This window comes from Monopterus albus, unplaced genomic scaffold (assembly GCF_001952655.1).
Source record: "Monopterus albus unplaced genomic scaffold, M_albus_1.0 scaffold32.1, whole genome shotgun sequence".
NCBI lineage: Eukaryota > Metazoa > Chordata > Actinopteri > Synbranchiformes > Synbranchidae > Monopterus > Monopterus albus.
The window spans coordinates 1,572,152-1,587,103 of NW_018127912.1; the positions used below are offsets into that span (position 1 = coordinate 1,572,152).

At 40.9% G+C, this 14,952-nt stretch overlaps 2 protein-coding genes across 2 annotated transcripts; both read left to right on the plus strand.

Moving 5' to 3' along the window:
* Window positions 1-855: 855 nt before the first annotated feature.
* On the plus strand, window positions 856-3,606 carry exoc1l (exocyst complex component 1 like). Its single transcript, XM_020597140.1, has 3 exons — window positions 856-1,313; window positions 1,528-1,706; window positions 2,978-3,606. Exons 1-3 carry the CDS (start codon window positions 1,193-1,195, stop codon window positions 3,251-3,253), a joined length of 576 nt encoding a protein of 191 aa, XP_020452796.1. The 5' UTR covers window positions 856-1,192; the 3' UTR covers window positions 3,254-3,606.
* Window positions 3,607-4,790: 1,184 nt separating this feature from the next.
* smc2 (structural maintenance of chromosomes 2) lies at window positions 4,791-14,900 on the plus strand. Its single transcript, XM_020597133.1, has 25 exons — window positions 4,791-5,167; window positions 5,584-5,733; window positions 5,826-5,948; window positions 6,076-6,114; window positions 6,201-6,311; window positions 6,400-6,444; window positions 6,537-6,770; window positions 7,061-7,210; window positions 7,362-7,574; window positions 7,781-7,940; window positions 8,055-8,172; window positions 9,059-9,197; window positions 9,292-9,411; window positions 9,522-9,726; window positions 10,037-10,172; window positions 10,355-10,479; window positions 10,744-10,937; window positions 11,110-11,253; window positions 11,689-11,763; window positions 12,695-12,814; window positions 12,940-13,140; window positions 13,247-13,363; window positions 13,709-13,869; window positions 13,992-14,139; window positions 14,343-14,900. The coding sequence occupies exons 1-25, from the start codon at window positions 5,000-5,002 to the stop codon at window positions 14,526-14,528; spliced, it is 3,582 nt and encodes a 1,193-aa protein (XP_020452789.1). The 5' UTR covers window positions 4,791-4,999; the 3' UTR covers window positions 14,529-14,900.
* Window positions 14,901-14,952: the final 52 nt, after the last annotated feature.

Below are 14,952 nucleotides of genomic sequence, written 5' to 3' on the forward strand. Positions count from 1 at the left end.
TTCCTACTAACAAATCAAATCAGTGTTTTGGTCTGGTTCATTCTAGGGTGGCCGTGCTTATGGAAAAGTCTTCCCACACCATTCTGCCCCACCTCTCACAAACTGAAACTTAAAAAACAAAAGTGTAATTATTATGTTCTCTCAGCTTGTCAGTACATCAAGCAAATAGTCTTGTGGAGCCATAATCAGAAGAAGTGTAGCATCCTTTATGTGCTTGTAAAATCCATCCATTTAAGTGCTTCACCTATCTGTTCTTAGAGATTGAATTACTACAAGGGTAATGGAAATCCTGCAGAGTGCTTTGGGACATCCTTTCCCACACAACAATCGTTTAATCACAGACAAACATTGAGCATTATGCCATAATATATATCACCATCTACATGTGAGTGAGTAGAGGAGAGACACAAAGACCACAGAAGGTCTGAAAAAGCATGCCTGTAACGAAACATACAGTACTCTACAGTAAAGTGTGTATTTACGCTTTTTATTTGACAAATGTTAGTCAAATAATAATCACAAAGCCAAGAGCAAAATTCATATTTGCAGGAAATCTGAGTCATTATCAGGATCAGCATCATAATGGATCTTAATTGAAGTAATAAAAAAGTAAAACGATAAAGAGATTGGTCTTTTACTGTTCCCATTCTGCTAAATACCTCCTGGGAAAGGTGGCAAAAGGCAGTACTTTAATGAAAGATTAATATACATCAAACCTTACTGCTGCAGAGTGGAGTCTACGTGTGTCTGTGTTACTCATGTTGTGGGGGCATCTGTTTACACGGTCACCTTGTGGGGACTAATTTCACTTTTGGGGACAAAACACATGTCCTCATAATGTAAGGCTGATGGGTAGGCAGGTAGTGGTTAGGGTTAGTCTCCTGGGAAAATATGTGAGTCAGTGATGGAAACATGAAAGTGTGTGTGTGTGTGTGTGTGTGTCCGGGGTGTGTATGTGGGTTTGTGTGGAAGAGTAGGAGCTCATTTCACACACAGCCACATATTATCACATCGTCTGACCAGAGGAAACATCACCACCTTCCTCCCTATCACTGCCAGCTTTCACTGATATCACTTTCTCATCTCGTCATTCTCTTCTTTGGCGGATTTTCTCATCTCTTCCCCTTCTCCTGTGGTCTCCTTGTCTTTTTTTACATTATCCAGCTTAGATTTTAGTTCCTTGTCTCCAGTGATGTCGTCCCTTCTGAGAGAGGAAATGCAGAGACTTTTATTCCGACCTGCAAAACAGAGACTCGTGGAATTTATTGAGATTCAAGAGCCATCACACGGAAGACATTTCCTCTGCGTTGCAGGTAAACAGCCTTCTTGAAACTGAAAGCAGTAAATATGCTTGATCTTTATGATGGATTTTTCACCATATTATTTTGGATCCAGTTAAGCTGTAAGAATTGTGAACATGTCTTTGTGTTTTATTGTAATAATCTATTTAGCAAGCTGTCTGCTTTTCAAGGCTCTATTTCTTCTATAGATTTTTAAAAACTCCATTGTTGTCTGATTTTTCTGCAGTTTGCAAAAACAAATTGGTGCAGTTATGTATAGTGCGATGCCAGATCTCTCACAAATCCATAAGGACTGGATCCAAAAAGTACAGCACTAAACGCTCCAGCATACAGGAGTGCTACCGGAGAACAGAGGTCTGGTCCCTGCAAGACCTGACTCTCGTTGATGGACGGGACCCTGATGTGGTAATTAATCTTATTTTGTCAGAAATTCAGTAGCTTGGTTTTGCATTATTTCCTATAGCTTTCTATAAAAAGAATGAATGGTATATAGAATACAATTATTCAGATAAAATATTTTCTAATTACTTAACACTTCTACTTTTTTTTTTAATTTGGAAAGCTTTAAAACAATGTAATTTATCTCAAACTATAATTTGCCACTGTAATTATAATACACCTATTTGTTGTGTACAACCACCTCAATTCTCTGTTTTAATATTGTAGAAATCTAGGTTTAAAAAAACAAAATAAAAACACAATGTTCGTCCAAGGTTCATATATAGACGAGTGTCAAATGAAAGGACAAACTAATATAAAGTGTCTTCGTACGGTGATGCGCCACCAGGATAGTTTCATTTCACCTTGAACTCTACTGGAAAAAAAGATGAACACCATTCTCCAAAAAGATTTTCCCTCTGGCATTTTGATGATGGTGATGGAGCCGCTGTCTAACACATCAGTCCAGAATCTTCCACAGGTGTTCATCTGGGTTGAGGTCTGGTGACTGTAAAGGCCATAGCATATGATTCACATCAAACTCATCAAACCATTCAGTGACCCCTCAAGCTCCGTGGATGGGGGCACTGACATCTTGGAAGAGACCAATCCCATCAGGATAGATACATTTCATCATAGAATAAAGGTGATCATTTTGAACAACTCTGTATTGGTTTGCCATGTTCCCTCTATGGGAACAAATAGACTCAAACTACATCAGCAGCTGCAATTGCTGTGTTTCTTCACTCATTTATTCAGGTTTTTCCTTTAATTTGTCACTCGTCTACAGTTTATCTGAAGTTTTCTTCCACGCTTGTCAAACAATATACTTCATTTAATCATAAATCATTATAAACATAATACATATTATAGATTAATATAAATAAATCAAACAGTCATTCAATCCTTCATCTCCCAGCAGCCAGCCTGCTTTTATAAATCTGGCTCTAGTTCTCCATAATAATCAATTTGGTCTGTAGGCTTTAAAGTTCTTATTAATATAAATAAATCATAAATCAAACAGTCATTCAATCCTTCATCTCCCAGCAGCCAGTCTGCTTCTATAAATCTGGCTCTAGTTCTCCATAGTAATTAATCTGGTGTGTAGACTTTAAAGTTCTTTTCCATAACTGTTAAATCACTGTGTCAGCTCTGCTTTTAAAATGATTACACAAAAGATTTATTGTTTGTGTAAGTAACGCTATCTCAATCTGTGCCTGTGTGTTCTGTGGCCCCAGGATGACCCCTGTTTCTACATGCACTTCGACAAGGTACGAACAGTGACAGCCATCAGCTGCTCAGCCAAATACGCTATTGTGCGTGCCATGGTTACTCTCAGCGACCGGTACTGTCAGAGGTCATTGAACCTGCGGAACTTTGACTGGACCTACATCAAGCCCACCTCCTTCTACTCCAACAGAGGAGACTGCATTGTTCTGTCACAAATATGTTTCTATGCATTCAATTTGGTGTGTCTGTCCATGTGTTCCGTGCCCGATGCATTAAAAAATTAAACAATGCGTGTGTGTGTTAGTGAATTAAGATTTGTGTGTACATGTACTGTGGCAGATTTAATATGTATAACTTGTGTTGAGGAGGAGGCGTAAAGTAAATGTATGCTTGTCTTGTCTATTACACTACTAGGGCTTTGATGAAGACTTATTTGCCATGAAGTCTCTTTTGCATTAATACTCTGCCTAATGCATTTTCATGGCAAATGGAAGTTTCAAGCAGCATTGTATTTAACTGTATAACGTACATTTTTGATCTTTCAATTACTTATCTTTGAGTGCTACTGTGAAAATGTGAAATTCAAATGGAGAACAAATAAAGCAGTCTATTTGATTTTTTTCTAAGCCATCTTAAAACTAACTACATCCAAATACTTGTTTTCTAATCTGTTTTGTAGAATATTTTAGATGACATGCATTGGGGCATACATTGTCCAGTCCACATGTAGAAGTGTCCTTGAGCAAGACACTGAATCCCCAGTTGCTCCCAGTGATGTCACCGGTGTGTGAATGTGTGAGTGCTTGGGAGGGTGAATGAGTGAATGGCCAAATAGGGTGAAGGCACTTTGAGTGTGCTGCAATGTACAGAAAAGCGCTATCCAAGTATAAGACCATTTACCATGTGGTAATCTATGCATATACCTATACCTATAATCACATTTTTCCTGTTTCCAGTGCTATCATTGTCACTATACCACTGAGGAAAGTCAGATGTCATATTCTCTGTTTTCTTTTATGGAAATTGAGTGTTTAGCAACTATGGAGAAGGTTTACCTTCTACATTTTTTTTTAAACATTTAGCAGATATTTTCCTGGCTGATTCCTGTATAGTTTAAACTCACTGTAATGGCCACCTCTAGTTCAATAAAACAGTAAATAAAGAATTTAGTAGATAGTTTTTTTCTTACCATATTTTTATTGCATTTAGTAACAACAATTTTAGTCCTTCATATAAAAATCTAAATTAATAGAAAATATACCTGGGCGCTAATTGAATAAATAAAACGTGAAAAATAAGATAAATTACATATATTGTGTGTCTGATCAAAGTGAGAGGAAGGAGATCTTGGATCATGCCTCCAGTAGGCTATTTAACACTTATGCTAGGACTTTGTTGACTTATACTTCAAGGTTTTCCTTATTTAACATAAAATCACTGTTATAAGATATTAATGCCGTAGGTTACATGCTATTATCATTAAAATATCTGCACAGTCGCTTTAAAGGCCGATATAATATCCATCAGTGATGATGTTTCGCCAAGGGGACTGGCCAGAACAATGTGGCTTCTTATACGGGCTATTTATGTTTCGTTCCACCTGTGGGTAGGCTTCCCACCTACAGGGGGCGACAAAACACGGAACTATTGCAACAGGCGAGAAGTCAGTGGCATTTGGAAGGCTTAAAATTTGCCTGATGAAAAAAGTATACATATAAATATGTCTGTATATATGTATTGCAATGTTCTTTGCGTTTTGTATTTGAAATTCAAATTATCCATATTTATTTATTTAGTTAACTATTTATTGTTGTGGTAAGATATCTTACATTCATTTGTCTTGTTCCCGACACAGGCGACGGACTAACCGCTCTGTACCTGCCGCCAAAATTCAATCTAAAAGAGAGAGCAAGCGTCCCTGTTGTTGTCGGTTTCGCTGTAACGGATTGCTTCACTGTTTAGTTTATTAATTTCATATTCAAACATCATAGATCTTACTTCCGAATTCAGCGAAGAGAGGACAGCCAAGGATGTACATCAAGTCTATCGTTCTTGAAGGTTTTAAGTCCTACGCACAGAGGACTGAGATTAATGGGTTTGATCCGCTGTTTAACGCCATCACAGGACTGAATGGCAGCGGAAAATCAAATATTTTGGACTCGATATGTTTTCTTTTGGGCATTACTAATCTCTCCCATGTAAGTGTGCTGTCAGAGATAGAGCTGCTAGAAGATATAATCTAGGTTGAAACCTGCACAATAGCTGGACTAAAATTGGTTATTACTTTGAATTTCAACGCTATATTGCAGTTTCCGTCTGTTTCAATCGAGTTGGCAGTATAATGTAAATAGTTAACTATGTTAGCTAGTTGCCTGATTATAGTTTCTACTAAACACGTTTTGTGCCCTTATATGTACACTGGGGGAAATAAGTATTCAACACGTCAACATTTTTGTCTCTAAACATATTTCCAGTGCTGCTATTCAGACATCGCTATTAACTCAATAAGGCAACATGACTAAATAAATCATAACTTAACCCGTTATTAAAGGTAGATGGTTCATACAACAATACTGGTCAGCATGTGTCCCTTTGTTTCATTTTTACTTGAAAGGTTCGAGCCTCCAACCTCCAGGACTTAGTTTACAAAAATGGACAGGGTGGCATCACCAAGGCCACTGTGTCTGTCATCTTTGACAACTCCAACAAAAACCAGAGCCCTCTGGGGTTTGAAGTCCAAGATGAGATCACAGTCACTAGACAGGTTAGCAAGAAAGACACCGTTAATTTTTGAAGGCCGTATAATTGCTGTACAAAGTTAAAATTGTGTTTTACATACCCCCTTTCTTCTTCAAGGTGGTAATTGGTGGCAGGAACAAGTACCTCATCAATGGAGTTAATGCCAGCAACACAAGGGTGCAGGACTTGTTCTGCTCTGTTGGCCTCAATGTCAACAACCCACATTTTCTTATCATGCAGGTTAGTTTTGTGTCTGCAGCAGTGTGCATGGTGGTAGTTGTAGACTTCCACACTTTAAAGCTTTTGTATGCTTGCTGACAAAACTAATGTGTATATTTCATATCATATCATATTTCAAATATTTCAGGGGAGGATCACCAAAGTTCTAAATATGAAGCCACCAGAGGTAAACGATACCTCACTTTCTTACTGTCAGAACCTTTACAAGTATTTATTTTTCAGGTCTTCCAATGAACACTTTTCTCCTTCCAGATCCTTGCCATGATTGAAGAAGCAGCAGGCACCAGGATGTATGAATGTAAAAAGATTAGCGCTCAGAAAACCATTGAGAAGAAAGAGGCCAAGCTGATGGAGATTAAGATGGTATGTCTGTCCATGCTGCAATGAGGAGCTGCCCCAACTAAAGTTGTAACTAATGTCAAAAATGTTTTCTCTCTGTTTATGCTTTCAGGTTGTGAAAGAGGAAATTACTCCAACCATGCAGAAACTGCAAGAGGTAAGTTGACTTCAAAACCACATTTGTTTCTCTTGTCAGGAATATGAAAGCTGTGGAGTGCTTATTTCTCTTAAACTTTCCTCTGTCCGCAGGAACGAGCAGTGTACCTGGAGTACCAGAAGATGATGCGTGAGATCCAGCACTTGTCGCGGCTGTATGTGGCCTGGCTGTTTGTGTGTGCAGAGGAGACCAAGCTGAAGTCAGCAGAGAATCTGAAGGTGATGCGGGATAACATCGCCAAGATGCAAGACAGCATGGCAGAGAACGAGGGCAAACTCAAGATGCTCTCAGCTCAGATTCAGGAGCTGCAAAAGAAAAGAGATCAGGTACATTGCAAGTAAGGAGAGAAATAAGATTAGGCTGCCATTTTTGTGGAAAGAATGCTTGGCTGCTGATTGAAAATGATTAAATGACTTATTTGTAACTTTATTTCTACTTGGATGTTGACAACAGTTATTGAACATTTTAGCCTTTTCTCCTGGATGATGATCTCAGCTTTAAGAGAGTTTGGAAGATGTGTTCAAAATAAAATGTTTTGTATGCTTTCATGAAACTAAAACTAGAAATCAGAATTCTTGAGACACTTTTTCAATTATGTTCATCTGCACATCTGTAGGAGGTGAATGGAGTGTTGAAATCCATGGAGGAGGCTCTTACTGAAGTGCAGCGTGTTGATGCCAAAGCGCAGAGTGCACTTGACCTCAAAAAGCAGAATCTCAAAGATGAAACCAAGAAAAAGCAGGAGTTTGTAAAGAGTATGCAGGAGGTAACAGAACCGTGCTGTCAGTCCATCCACCTACATAAGCTGACAAAATCAGTGGGATTTGTTATCTCTTATTAAAGCAAAAAGTTGGTTGATAGTTTGCTGATTTCTTTATCAAAACTATAATGACATCTCTTTTTCTCTCTGCCCCCAGGACAAGAAAATGCTTGTGGTAAAACAAAAAGAGGTTTCTAAGTTGATGGAGCAGCTTGAGGCTCTGCAGAAGGAGGGACAGAAGGATAGTGCTGCCCTTGAGGCAGCTGAGCAGCATTTCAAAGCTGTGTCTGCAGGTCTCTCCACCAATGAGGATGGAGAAGAGGCCACACTGGCTGGGCAGATGAGCAAGGCAGACACTGAAGCCAAGCAGGTGGGGGGGGGGGAATTTAATACCTGCCAGAGATTTGATATTTCAGGGTTGGTGTTTCAAATTGCAAATTTACAGTCATTCTAGTACAAACATTTATGCTGGATAGCTTGAGTACACATTGTAGGCATGTTGTTTCTTATGGCTAAATGTTATGAAATTGTTTCATAATTTTATTATTAACCTCTGTCCTCTTTCTTTGCCTCCAGGCCAAGATGACTCTGGAACATGCCCAGGCTGAGCTGAAGACTAAACAGGCAGAGGTGAAAAAGATGGACGGCGGCTACAAGAAGGACCAGGACAGCTTGCAGGCTATCAGAAGCAGTAGGGAGAAACTGGAGGCTGAGTTAGCTAAGCTCAACTATGAAGGTACTGTGTGTGTTTGGTTGTCAGTTGTAGCAGAGTTCCTTATACTTGTGACGGTTGCCCATTCTAACAAACATGCTGTAATAACAGAAGGAATGTGTTCTGCCTTGTTTGCAGATGGGAAGGAGGAAAGTCTGCTGGACAGAAAAAGGCAGCTGTCCAGAGAGGTCACCAAACTTAAGGAGACCTATGAGCGTTTCATGTCCCGCTTCCCCAACTTACGCTTTGATTACAAGTAAGGACTTGGTGAATGAATTTACTAATTTCTTTTACAGAAACCACCCAGTATATTTTGAATGTAAATGTTCCTGCTGGGTGGCATAGTGGTGTAGTGGTTGACTCACAGCAAGAAGGCTCCAGATTCGAGCCCTGGCCAACCCGGTGCCTTTCTGTGTGGAGTATGCATGTTCTCCCTGTGCCACTTATGGTTACTGGTGACTCTAAATTGCCTGCAGGGGTGAATATGGGTGTGTGTGTGGGTGTCTGTCTCCAAGTGTCAGCCCTGTGCTGTGGGGTTGGATGCCCAGTGCCATACACCCCATAACCCTAACTCTCTTGGACAAAAGCAGGGTGATGCAATGGATGTGGGCCCAGTATATTTTGAATGTAAATGTTCCTGCTGGGTGGCATAGTGATAAGAAACTAAGATACCATCTTAGATGAAAGTGGAGTGAGGAAAGATAAAGTGAATTGGTATCTTCCAGCTTCTGACTGACTGAACACACCTGAGCCAGGTAATCAGCAGCAGGTCAGGCAGGGATAGTTGGAAAACAAGCAGGACAGCAGCCCTCGAGGACTGGAATTGGCCACCCCTGGTCTAATACAACATTGCTGCAGTAAATCCTCCCTTCATGAAGGTGATAAAGTTCACTTTTCAACTGTGTGGTCATTTTGGAAGCTATAGTTTGTGGTGCTGTTGTATTATATTGCATTATACTGACAGGTGCTTCTTATTTTGTCCAAGGGGGGATTTCATGCAAGACTAATCAGACAGCATTAGTTATAGCTTGGTGTATATAATAATCTGCCAAGTGATTGTATGTATGATTGAGTAAATGCCTGTTGACAGGTGTAAGGAGAAAATTTCAACTCATCGTCTCATCATATTGCCTTTCTTTTAGGGATCCAGAGAAAGGGTGGGACCGTAGCAGAGTGAAGGGGGTGCTAGCTAACCTGATCACAGTCAGTGACACCTCTTATGCAACAGCACTAGAGGTGGTGGCAGGAGGGCGGCTCTATAACATTGTAGTTGACACAGAGGTAGGTGTGTGAGTGTGTGTTTGGTGCAACCATATTTTGGTGCTTAAATTTTAGTATGGCAGTGTTGTTGAATTGGTGATTTTGTCTTTGTTAGGTAACTGGTAAAAAGCTGCTAGAGAAGGGAGAGCTGCAGCGGAGATACACCATCATTCCACTGAACAAGATCTCTGCCAAGACACTCAAGGACAAAGTGGTCAACACAGCCAAGAATCTGGTGAGAGCTCTAAATGCTGCCTGGTTTGGAAATGTTAAAAAAACAAAACTTATAGTGAAACAGGACAGTCCTTTTACTGATTTCTCTGTACTGTCTCCCTCATCTGTCAGGTTGGAGAGGACAATGTCCACACAGCTCTGTCCCTGGTGGGTTATGAATCTGACCTCTGTAAGGCCATGGAGTATGTCTTTGGCTCCACACTGGTGTGCGACACCCTGAACAACGCCAAGAGGGTGGCTTTTGACAAGCAGGTGATGACCAAGACCGTCACTCTAGGAGGGGACATCTTTGACCCACAGGGAACTCTGACCGGAGGTGAGAACAAGAACGAGGCATGTACTTGAGTATGTGTCATTGAAAGGTCACTAGGGGGTGCCAGAAGAAAGTAGATAAAACCACTAAAGTCATGAAACAAACTAGGTACTCAGTTGGATGTCTTTTGCACCTAAGTGTTTCTTAAAATTGTGCTTTTGTTGTGACTGTTTTTGTATTAGATTTGAGCATTAAGACAGTTTTAACTTAATTGCCTCTGGTTAAATGAAATCAATTTTCAGACACAAGCACTCAATTCAAGTGTACATTTCTTTTTTTATTTGTTTTATTTCTTCCCCTTTGCTTTATCCAGGTGCTCGTTCCCAGTCATCGTCAATACTGTCCAGTCTGCAGGAGCTAAAACAGGTTCAGGACCGTTTGAATGAGAAGGAGGCCCAGCTACAGGATACTGAGCGACAACTGGCAAACCTAAAGGGAACTGCTGACAAGTATGAAGACAAACACACAAAATACCTAGAGAAATTAAAATGATTCAGATGTGCATTTACCATACAATGTCCCAGTGAGTAACTCCATGTTTTTAACACTTTATTTCTCTGACATTAATTGTCATTGTGGTCCCCTGCCCACTTCTTCTGCTCTTCTTCTTTCACTCCACCACATTCTCTAGGTACCGGCAGCTTAAACAGCAGCATGAGCTGAAGGTGGAGGAGGAACAGATTCTGCAGGCAAAGTTGCAGCAGAGCTCCTTCCACCAGCAGCAAGAGGAGCTGGAGAGGCTGCGCAAGGCCATTGGTCAGAACACTAACACTTATTTTAATTTCAGTGAATTCCACTGGGCAGTTCACACACACACACACACACACACACACATTTGTTTTCAGTCCCCATGGAAACTTTACATTTAACCTTGCCTTAACCTTAAACAAAGTCATCACACTAGAATTCAATGATTTACATGGTGGGGACGCTGGTCCCCACAAGAAAAGCAGAGTCCCCACAACATGAGTGTGTAAACAGGTTTCGGTCAGTCTGAATGTGGGTTTTTTTGTTAACCAGAGGAGAGTGAGGAGACTTTGCGTGTCACCAAGGACGTGCAGAAGCGGGCTGAACAAAAGTACAAGGTGCTGGAGAACAAGATGAAGAACGCTGAGGCAGAGAGGGAGAAGGAGCTGAAGGCTGCACAGCAGAAACTCAGTGCAGCCAAGGCCAAAGCTGATGCCTTCAATAAGAAGCTGAAGCAGAAGCAGCAGGTGCACTGACCAGACACAGTTAGGCACAGTCATCCTCTCCATGCACTACTTTAACCTTTGTATTGCATTGTATTGAATGCACTTCTCTTTTTCTCTCAGCAAGAATCTACTGGTGCATCTAGTGAACTGATCGACTGTTTCTCTTTTTTTCTTTTCTTGCTCACATTTGCAGGAGTCTGATGCTGTGGCCCTGGAGCTGGAGGAGCTGCAGAGGGAGCAGGCTGGTTATGAGCAGCAGATTCAGGCTGTAGATGAAGCCATGAAGGCCATCCAGGAGCAGATAGACACCATCACTTGCACAGTATCCCAGAACAAGGTATTTATATTTTTGGAAGAAGTGTGTGTGTGTGTGTCTGTATTGGCTGAATAGAGCTCAGATCAGGGTGCAAAGTCATTTTTCATTCTGTCGCTCTTGTAGACAGGATCTCTAAGTCTGCTATGAGGTAACGGCAGTCAGCTAAGGTTACCCATTCTGAATTACCAGTCAGTGAAGTGAGATCTAAATCAATTAAGCAACTTTTTAGCCAAACAGAACAAGAATGCATGCAGGTAAATACAGAGCGTATCTCCCAAAATGGCTCCCCCGTGGCTTGATGTACCTTCACAAATGTTCTGTTTAAGTCTGTGTTGCTGGTCAATCACAACGAACTGTAAATAACACACTAGTCATCATAGCCCAAAACAGTCTGTTGTGTTGGTGTTAAGGTTCTATTCTCATGTTCACCATTCATCCTTCCCCTTTGCTGTGCAGGAGGCAGTGCGTAAAGCCCAGGAGGAGCTGGCCAAACAGAAGGAAGTGATAATGGCACAGGAGCATGAACTCAAGGTAAGTACAGTTTATCCCTTTTACTCGCTACTTGAGAAGATTAGAGTAGTAAATTCAGTTGTAGGTTCCAAATGAAGATGGCAGTGTGTAGATTTAAAAAACAAAAATGAAACAAACCTGTAGAATAAAAATCAGATATGTAGAAGCCATGTTTTGTTGCACAGCACTTGCAAGTGTTGTGAGAATATGTTGGCTTACGTTAGGGGTGTAACTCCATTCTCTTTGCAGAGGATCTGATGTTTGTCAATACTTAAAAAAAATGCCACGATGTGGTTTCAATTCAATCCAGGGGCCTGCAATTGATATCAAGCAACATTTTAATTAACTAAAATGTAACCAAAGTCTAATTTTAAAATTTTCCAATGTCCTTCCAATTCAACAAACTTTGTTTGAGATACGAAGCATTTACATTGTCAAACATACAAAAAAGCTGGAAAAAACTGGGAAAAAGCTGGGAGTTTTGTGTAAAACGTAACATTCATGCTTACTGTTGTGTGTTTCATTTTTAATCCAGAATACTTCTATATCCACAACCTGTTACTGAAGGGACAGTTTATCTGTATTTTTCTTGGCTGTGTCAGGGTGGACTGAACGGATCAAATGCTTCAGTAGCTTATGCGCTGCTCACGTCTCAGTTTTAGTGTGAATTCCCAGTCTCGGAATACTAGCTGTACTGCTTGGCGCTTGTTGTCTAGTTTGAAAAGTCAGCACTTTACTGGAAATGCATGTATATGTGGCTGGCTGTCAAAATAAAAGCACACACAACATTGATGTTTACGTTTTGCATCCATGTCATCAGATCGCCAAGTGTTTGATCGATGGATCGTTACACCCCTTGTTTATGGCTTTCTTGATCATACAGTAAAGACTCAGTTTGTATCTGGCTTGACTGCTCATTGGAAGCATCTTTTTATCCGTTTAAATGTCACAGGGGATGAGCTCAGAGGCTAGTAAGCTAAGGGAGCAGAACAATGAAGCCCAGCTGAAGATCAAGGAGCTGGAACACAACATTAGTAAGCACCACAAAGACAGCCAGGACGCTGCTGACAAGGTACATACGAGCCCATCATATAGACTTTTCACAGTCCATTGAGATACTAAGTTTCATCTTATCTACTATGATGCGAGTCTTCTAAATGTTTGTGTCCCCCCCTTTGCCTTTCTTTCTTCTTCCAGGTGTCTCGGATGCTGGAGGAACATGATTGGATCCATTTAGAACGACAGTTCTTCGGTCAGCCAAACACCCCTTATGACTTCAAGACCAACAACCCCCAAGAAGCGGGCCAGCGGCTTAAGAAGCTGGAGGAGGCGACCTCCAAGCTGGAAAGAAACATCAACAAGAAGGCCATGAACATGCTGAATGAGGCAGAAGAGAGGGTGAGGACACAGAGACTATGGGATATTGCTGTATAACCAGATACTAAAATGTCAACCTGGTCAAACATTTCCCCCATTGTGCCCTCGCATTTTTCCTATCTTGCAGTACAATGACCTAATGAAGAAGAAGAGGATTGTGGAGAACGACAAAGCAAAAATTTTGCAGACCATTGAGGAGCTGGACCAGAAGAAGAAGGACGCTCTCAATGTGGCCTGGCAGAAGGTTGACTCGCTTTTAGCACCTCCATCTTGTTTCTTACTCTTCCATTTAGCCCTATGCACAAAGAAAATATATGTCAGCGCTCAAAGGTTTTACCATACCATTTACACTGAGGTAGTTGTCCCTAGAGATTTTAGCCTCTGTGTCTTTTTACCTTTTGCTAATTTAAAACAGGAGTACTTCAGGCATGGTCATTTGTCAGCAACTTTTCCTTCTCGGTCTGTGTTTCTCTCAGTTTTAAACCTGTTTTTGTGTGTTCTCACCGTCACATCACTGGCCCTGTGGGTTTGAACCTGACTAAAGGATTTTATTGTTCCTTCAGCTGTCATTTCTTCCCCCTCTCTGCAGGTAAACAAAGACTTTGGCTCTATTTTCTCCACTTTGCTGCCAGGGGCCACTGCTAAGCTGGCTCCACCCCAGGACAGTGGGGTCTTGGAGGGACTTGAGTTCAAGGTGGCCTTGGGCAATATTTGGAAGGAAAACCTCACTGAGCTCAGTGGTGGGCAAAGGTCAGGACAAACGCTTGTATTATTGCAGAGTTTTGTGTTTGCATCGTAGTGAGAGGTTTCCCTGGTTAATACTGAAGTCGGTCAGTTTTTTTTCCTTGAGAGCCATGTTTGTCTGTTTTCAGATCACTGGTGGCCTTGTCTCTCATCCTGGCCATGCTGCTGTTCAAACCTGCTCCCATCTACATCTTGGACGAGGTGGATGCTGCTCTGGATCTCTCACACACACAGAACATCGGACACATGCTGCGCACACATTTTAGACATTCTCAGGTATAGTAAAACACTTAGCACTTACTTGAATTACTTAATGGTTTTCTGTACAGTGGACTGTTGTGATCAGTTAGAATACTTTGTGTGCTGTAATATACTATTTTGATAGTTGGTGTTTAAAGGTTTTACCCCAAGATTTCTAGAAATGTCAGGTTTAACATGTACTCAATCCTTTTTTTTTTGTCACAACTCTGTCCTACTAGTTTGTGGTAGTGTCCCTAAAGGATGGCATGTTCACCAACGCCAACATCCTGTTCAAGACCAAGTTTGTTGATGGCATGTCCACAGTGACGCGGACTGCGCTCAGCCAGAGTGATGCCAACCTTCCTCCGAAAGGCCAAGACAAGGCTCGCCCAAAAGACAAGAAGAACAAGCAGCTCATCAGCTAATGATTGGACAGGAGTAGCTGAACAGCACAGACACATTTTAAATTTGATATTGCTTCTAGAAACCATGTCGTATAACATTACAAAATGTGGCGTCTGTTAATTAATGAATTGTATATGCTCATTTTCTCTGTGCATCATAATCACTATCTTTTTTTATACAAGTTTTTATGCTTGTCTTGTTCAGCTGTTTGTATTTTTAACTGTAAATTTGTGTTCATGCTCTTCTGCAAATTTGATTTTACATATAGCCAACTTGACCATATATTTTAATTATTAAAGCAGCTCAAATACTAGTCTGTCTCTTGAGTTGGTTCAAGACGGCAAACACACTGCATACAGTGTAGTTTTAGCATGTACAGGAACATACACGGGGGACTTGGAAACCTGAGAGATTTGGACTCAGACTGGATGTACTCACATGCCA

What these genes read in the sequence shown, in the direction of transcription:
- smc2 (XM_020597133.1), top strand. Translation starts at nt 5,000, where the DNA reads ATGTACATCAAGTCTATCGTTCTTGAAGGTTTTAAGTCCTACGCACAG. An exon ending in TAAATATGAAGCCACCAGAG is followed by an intron (nt 6,115 to 6,200) that starts GTAAACGATACC and finishes TTCTCCTTCCAG; the next exon opens with ATCCTTGCCATGATTGAAGA. An exon ending in TCAACACAGCCAAGAATCTG is followed by an intron (nt 9,412 to 9,521) that starts GTGAGAGCTCTA and finishes CTCATCTGTCAG; the next exon opens with GTTGGAGAGGACAATGTCCA.
- exoc1l (XM_020597140.1), top strand. Translation starts at nt 1,193, where the DNA reads ATGTCGTCCCTTCTGAGAGAGGAAATGCAGAGACTTTTATTCCGACCT. An exon ending in ACATTTCCTCTGCGTTGCAG is followed by an intron (nt 1,314 to 1,527) that starts GTAAACAGCCTT and finishes ATTTTTCTGCAG; the next exon opens with TTTGCAAAAACAAATTGGTG. An exon ending in ATGGACGGGACCCTGATGTG is followed by an intron (nt 1,707 to 2,977) that starts GTAATTAATCTT and finishes CTGTGGCCCCAG; the next exon opens with GATGACCCCTGTTTCTACAT.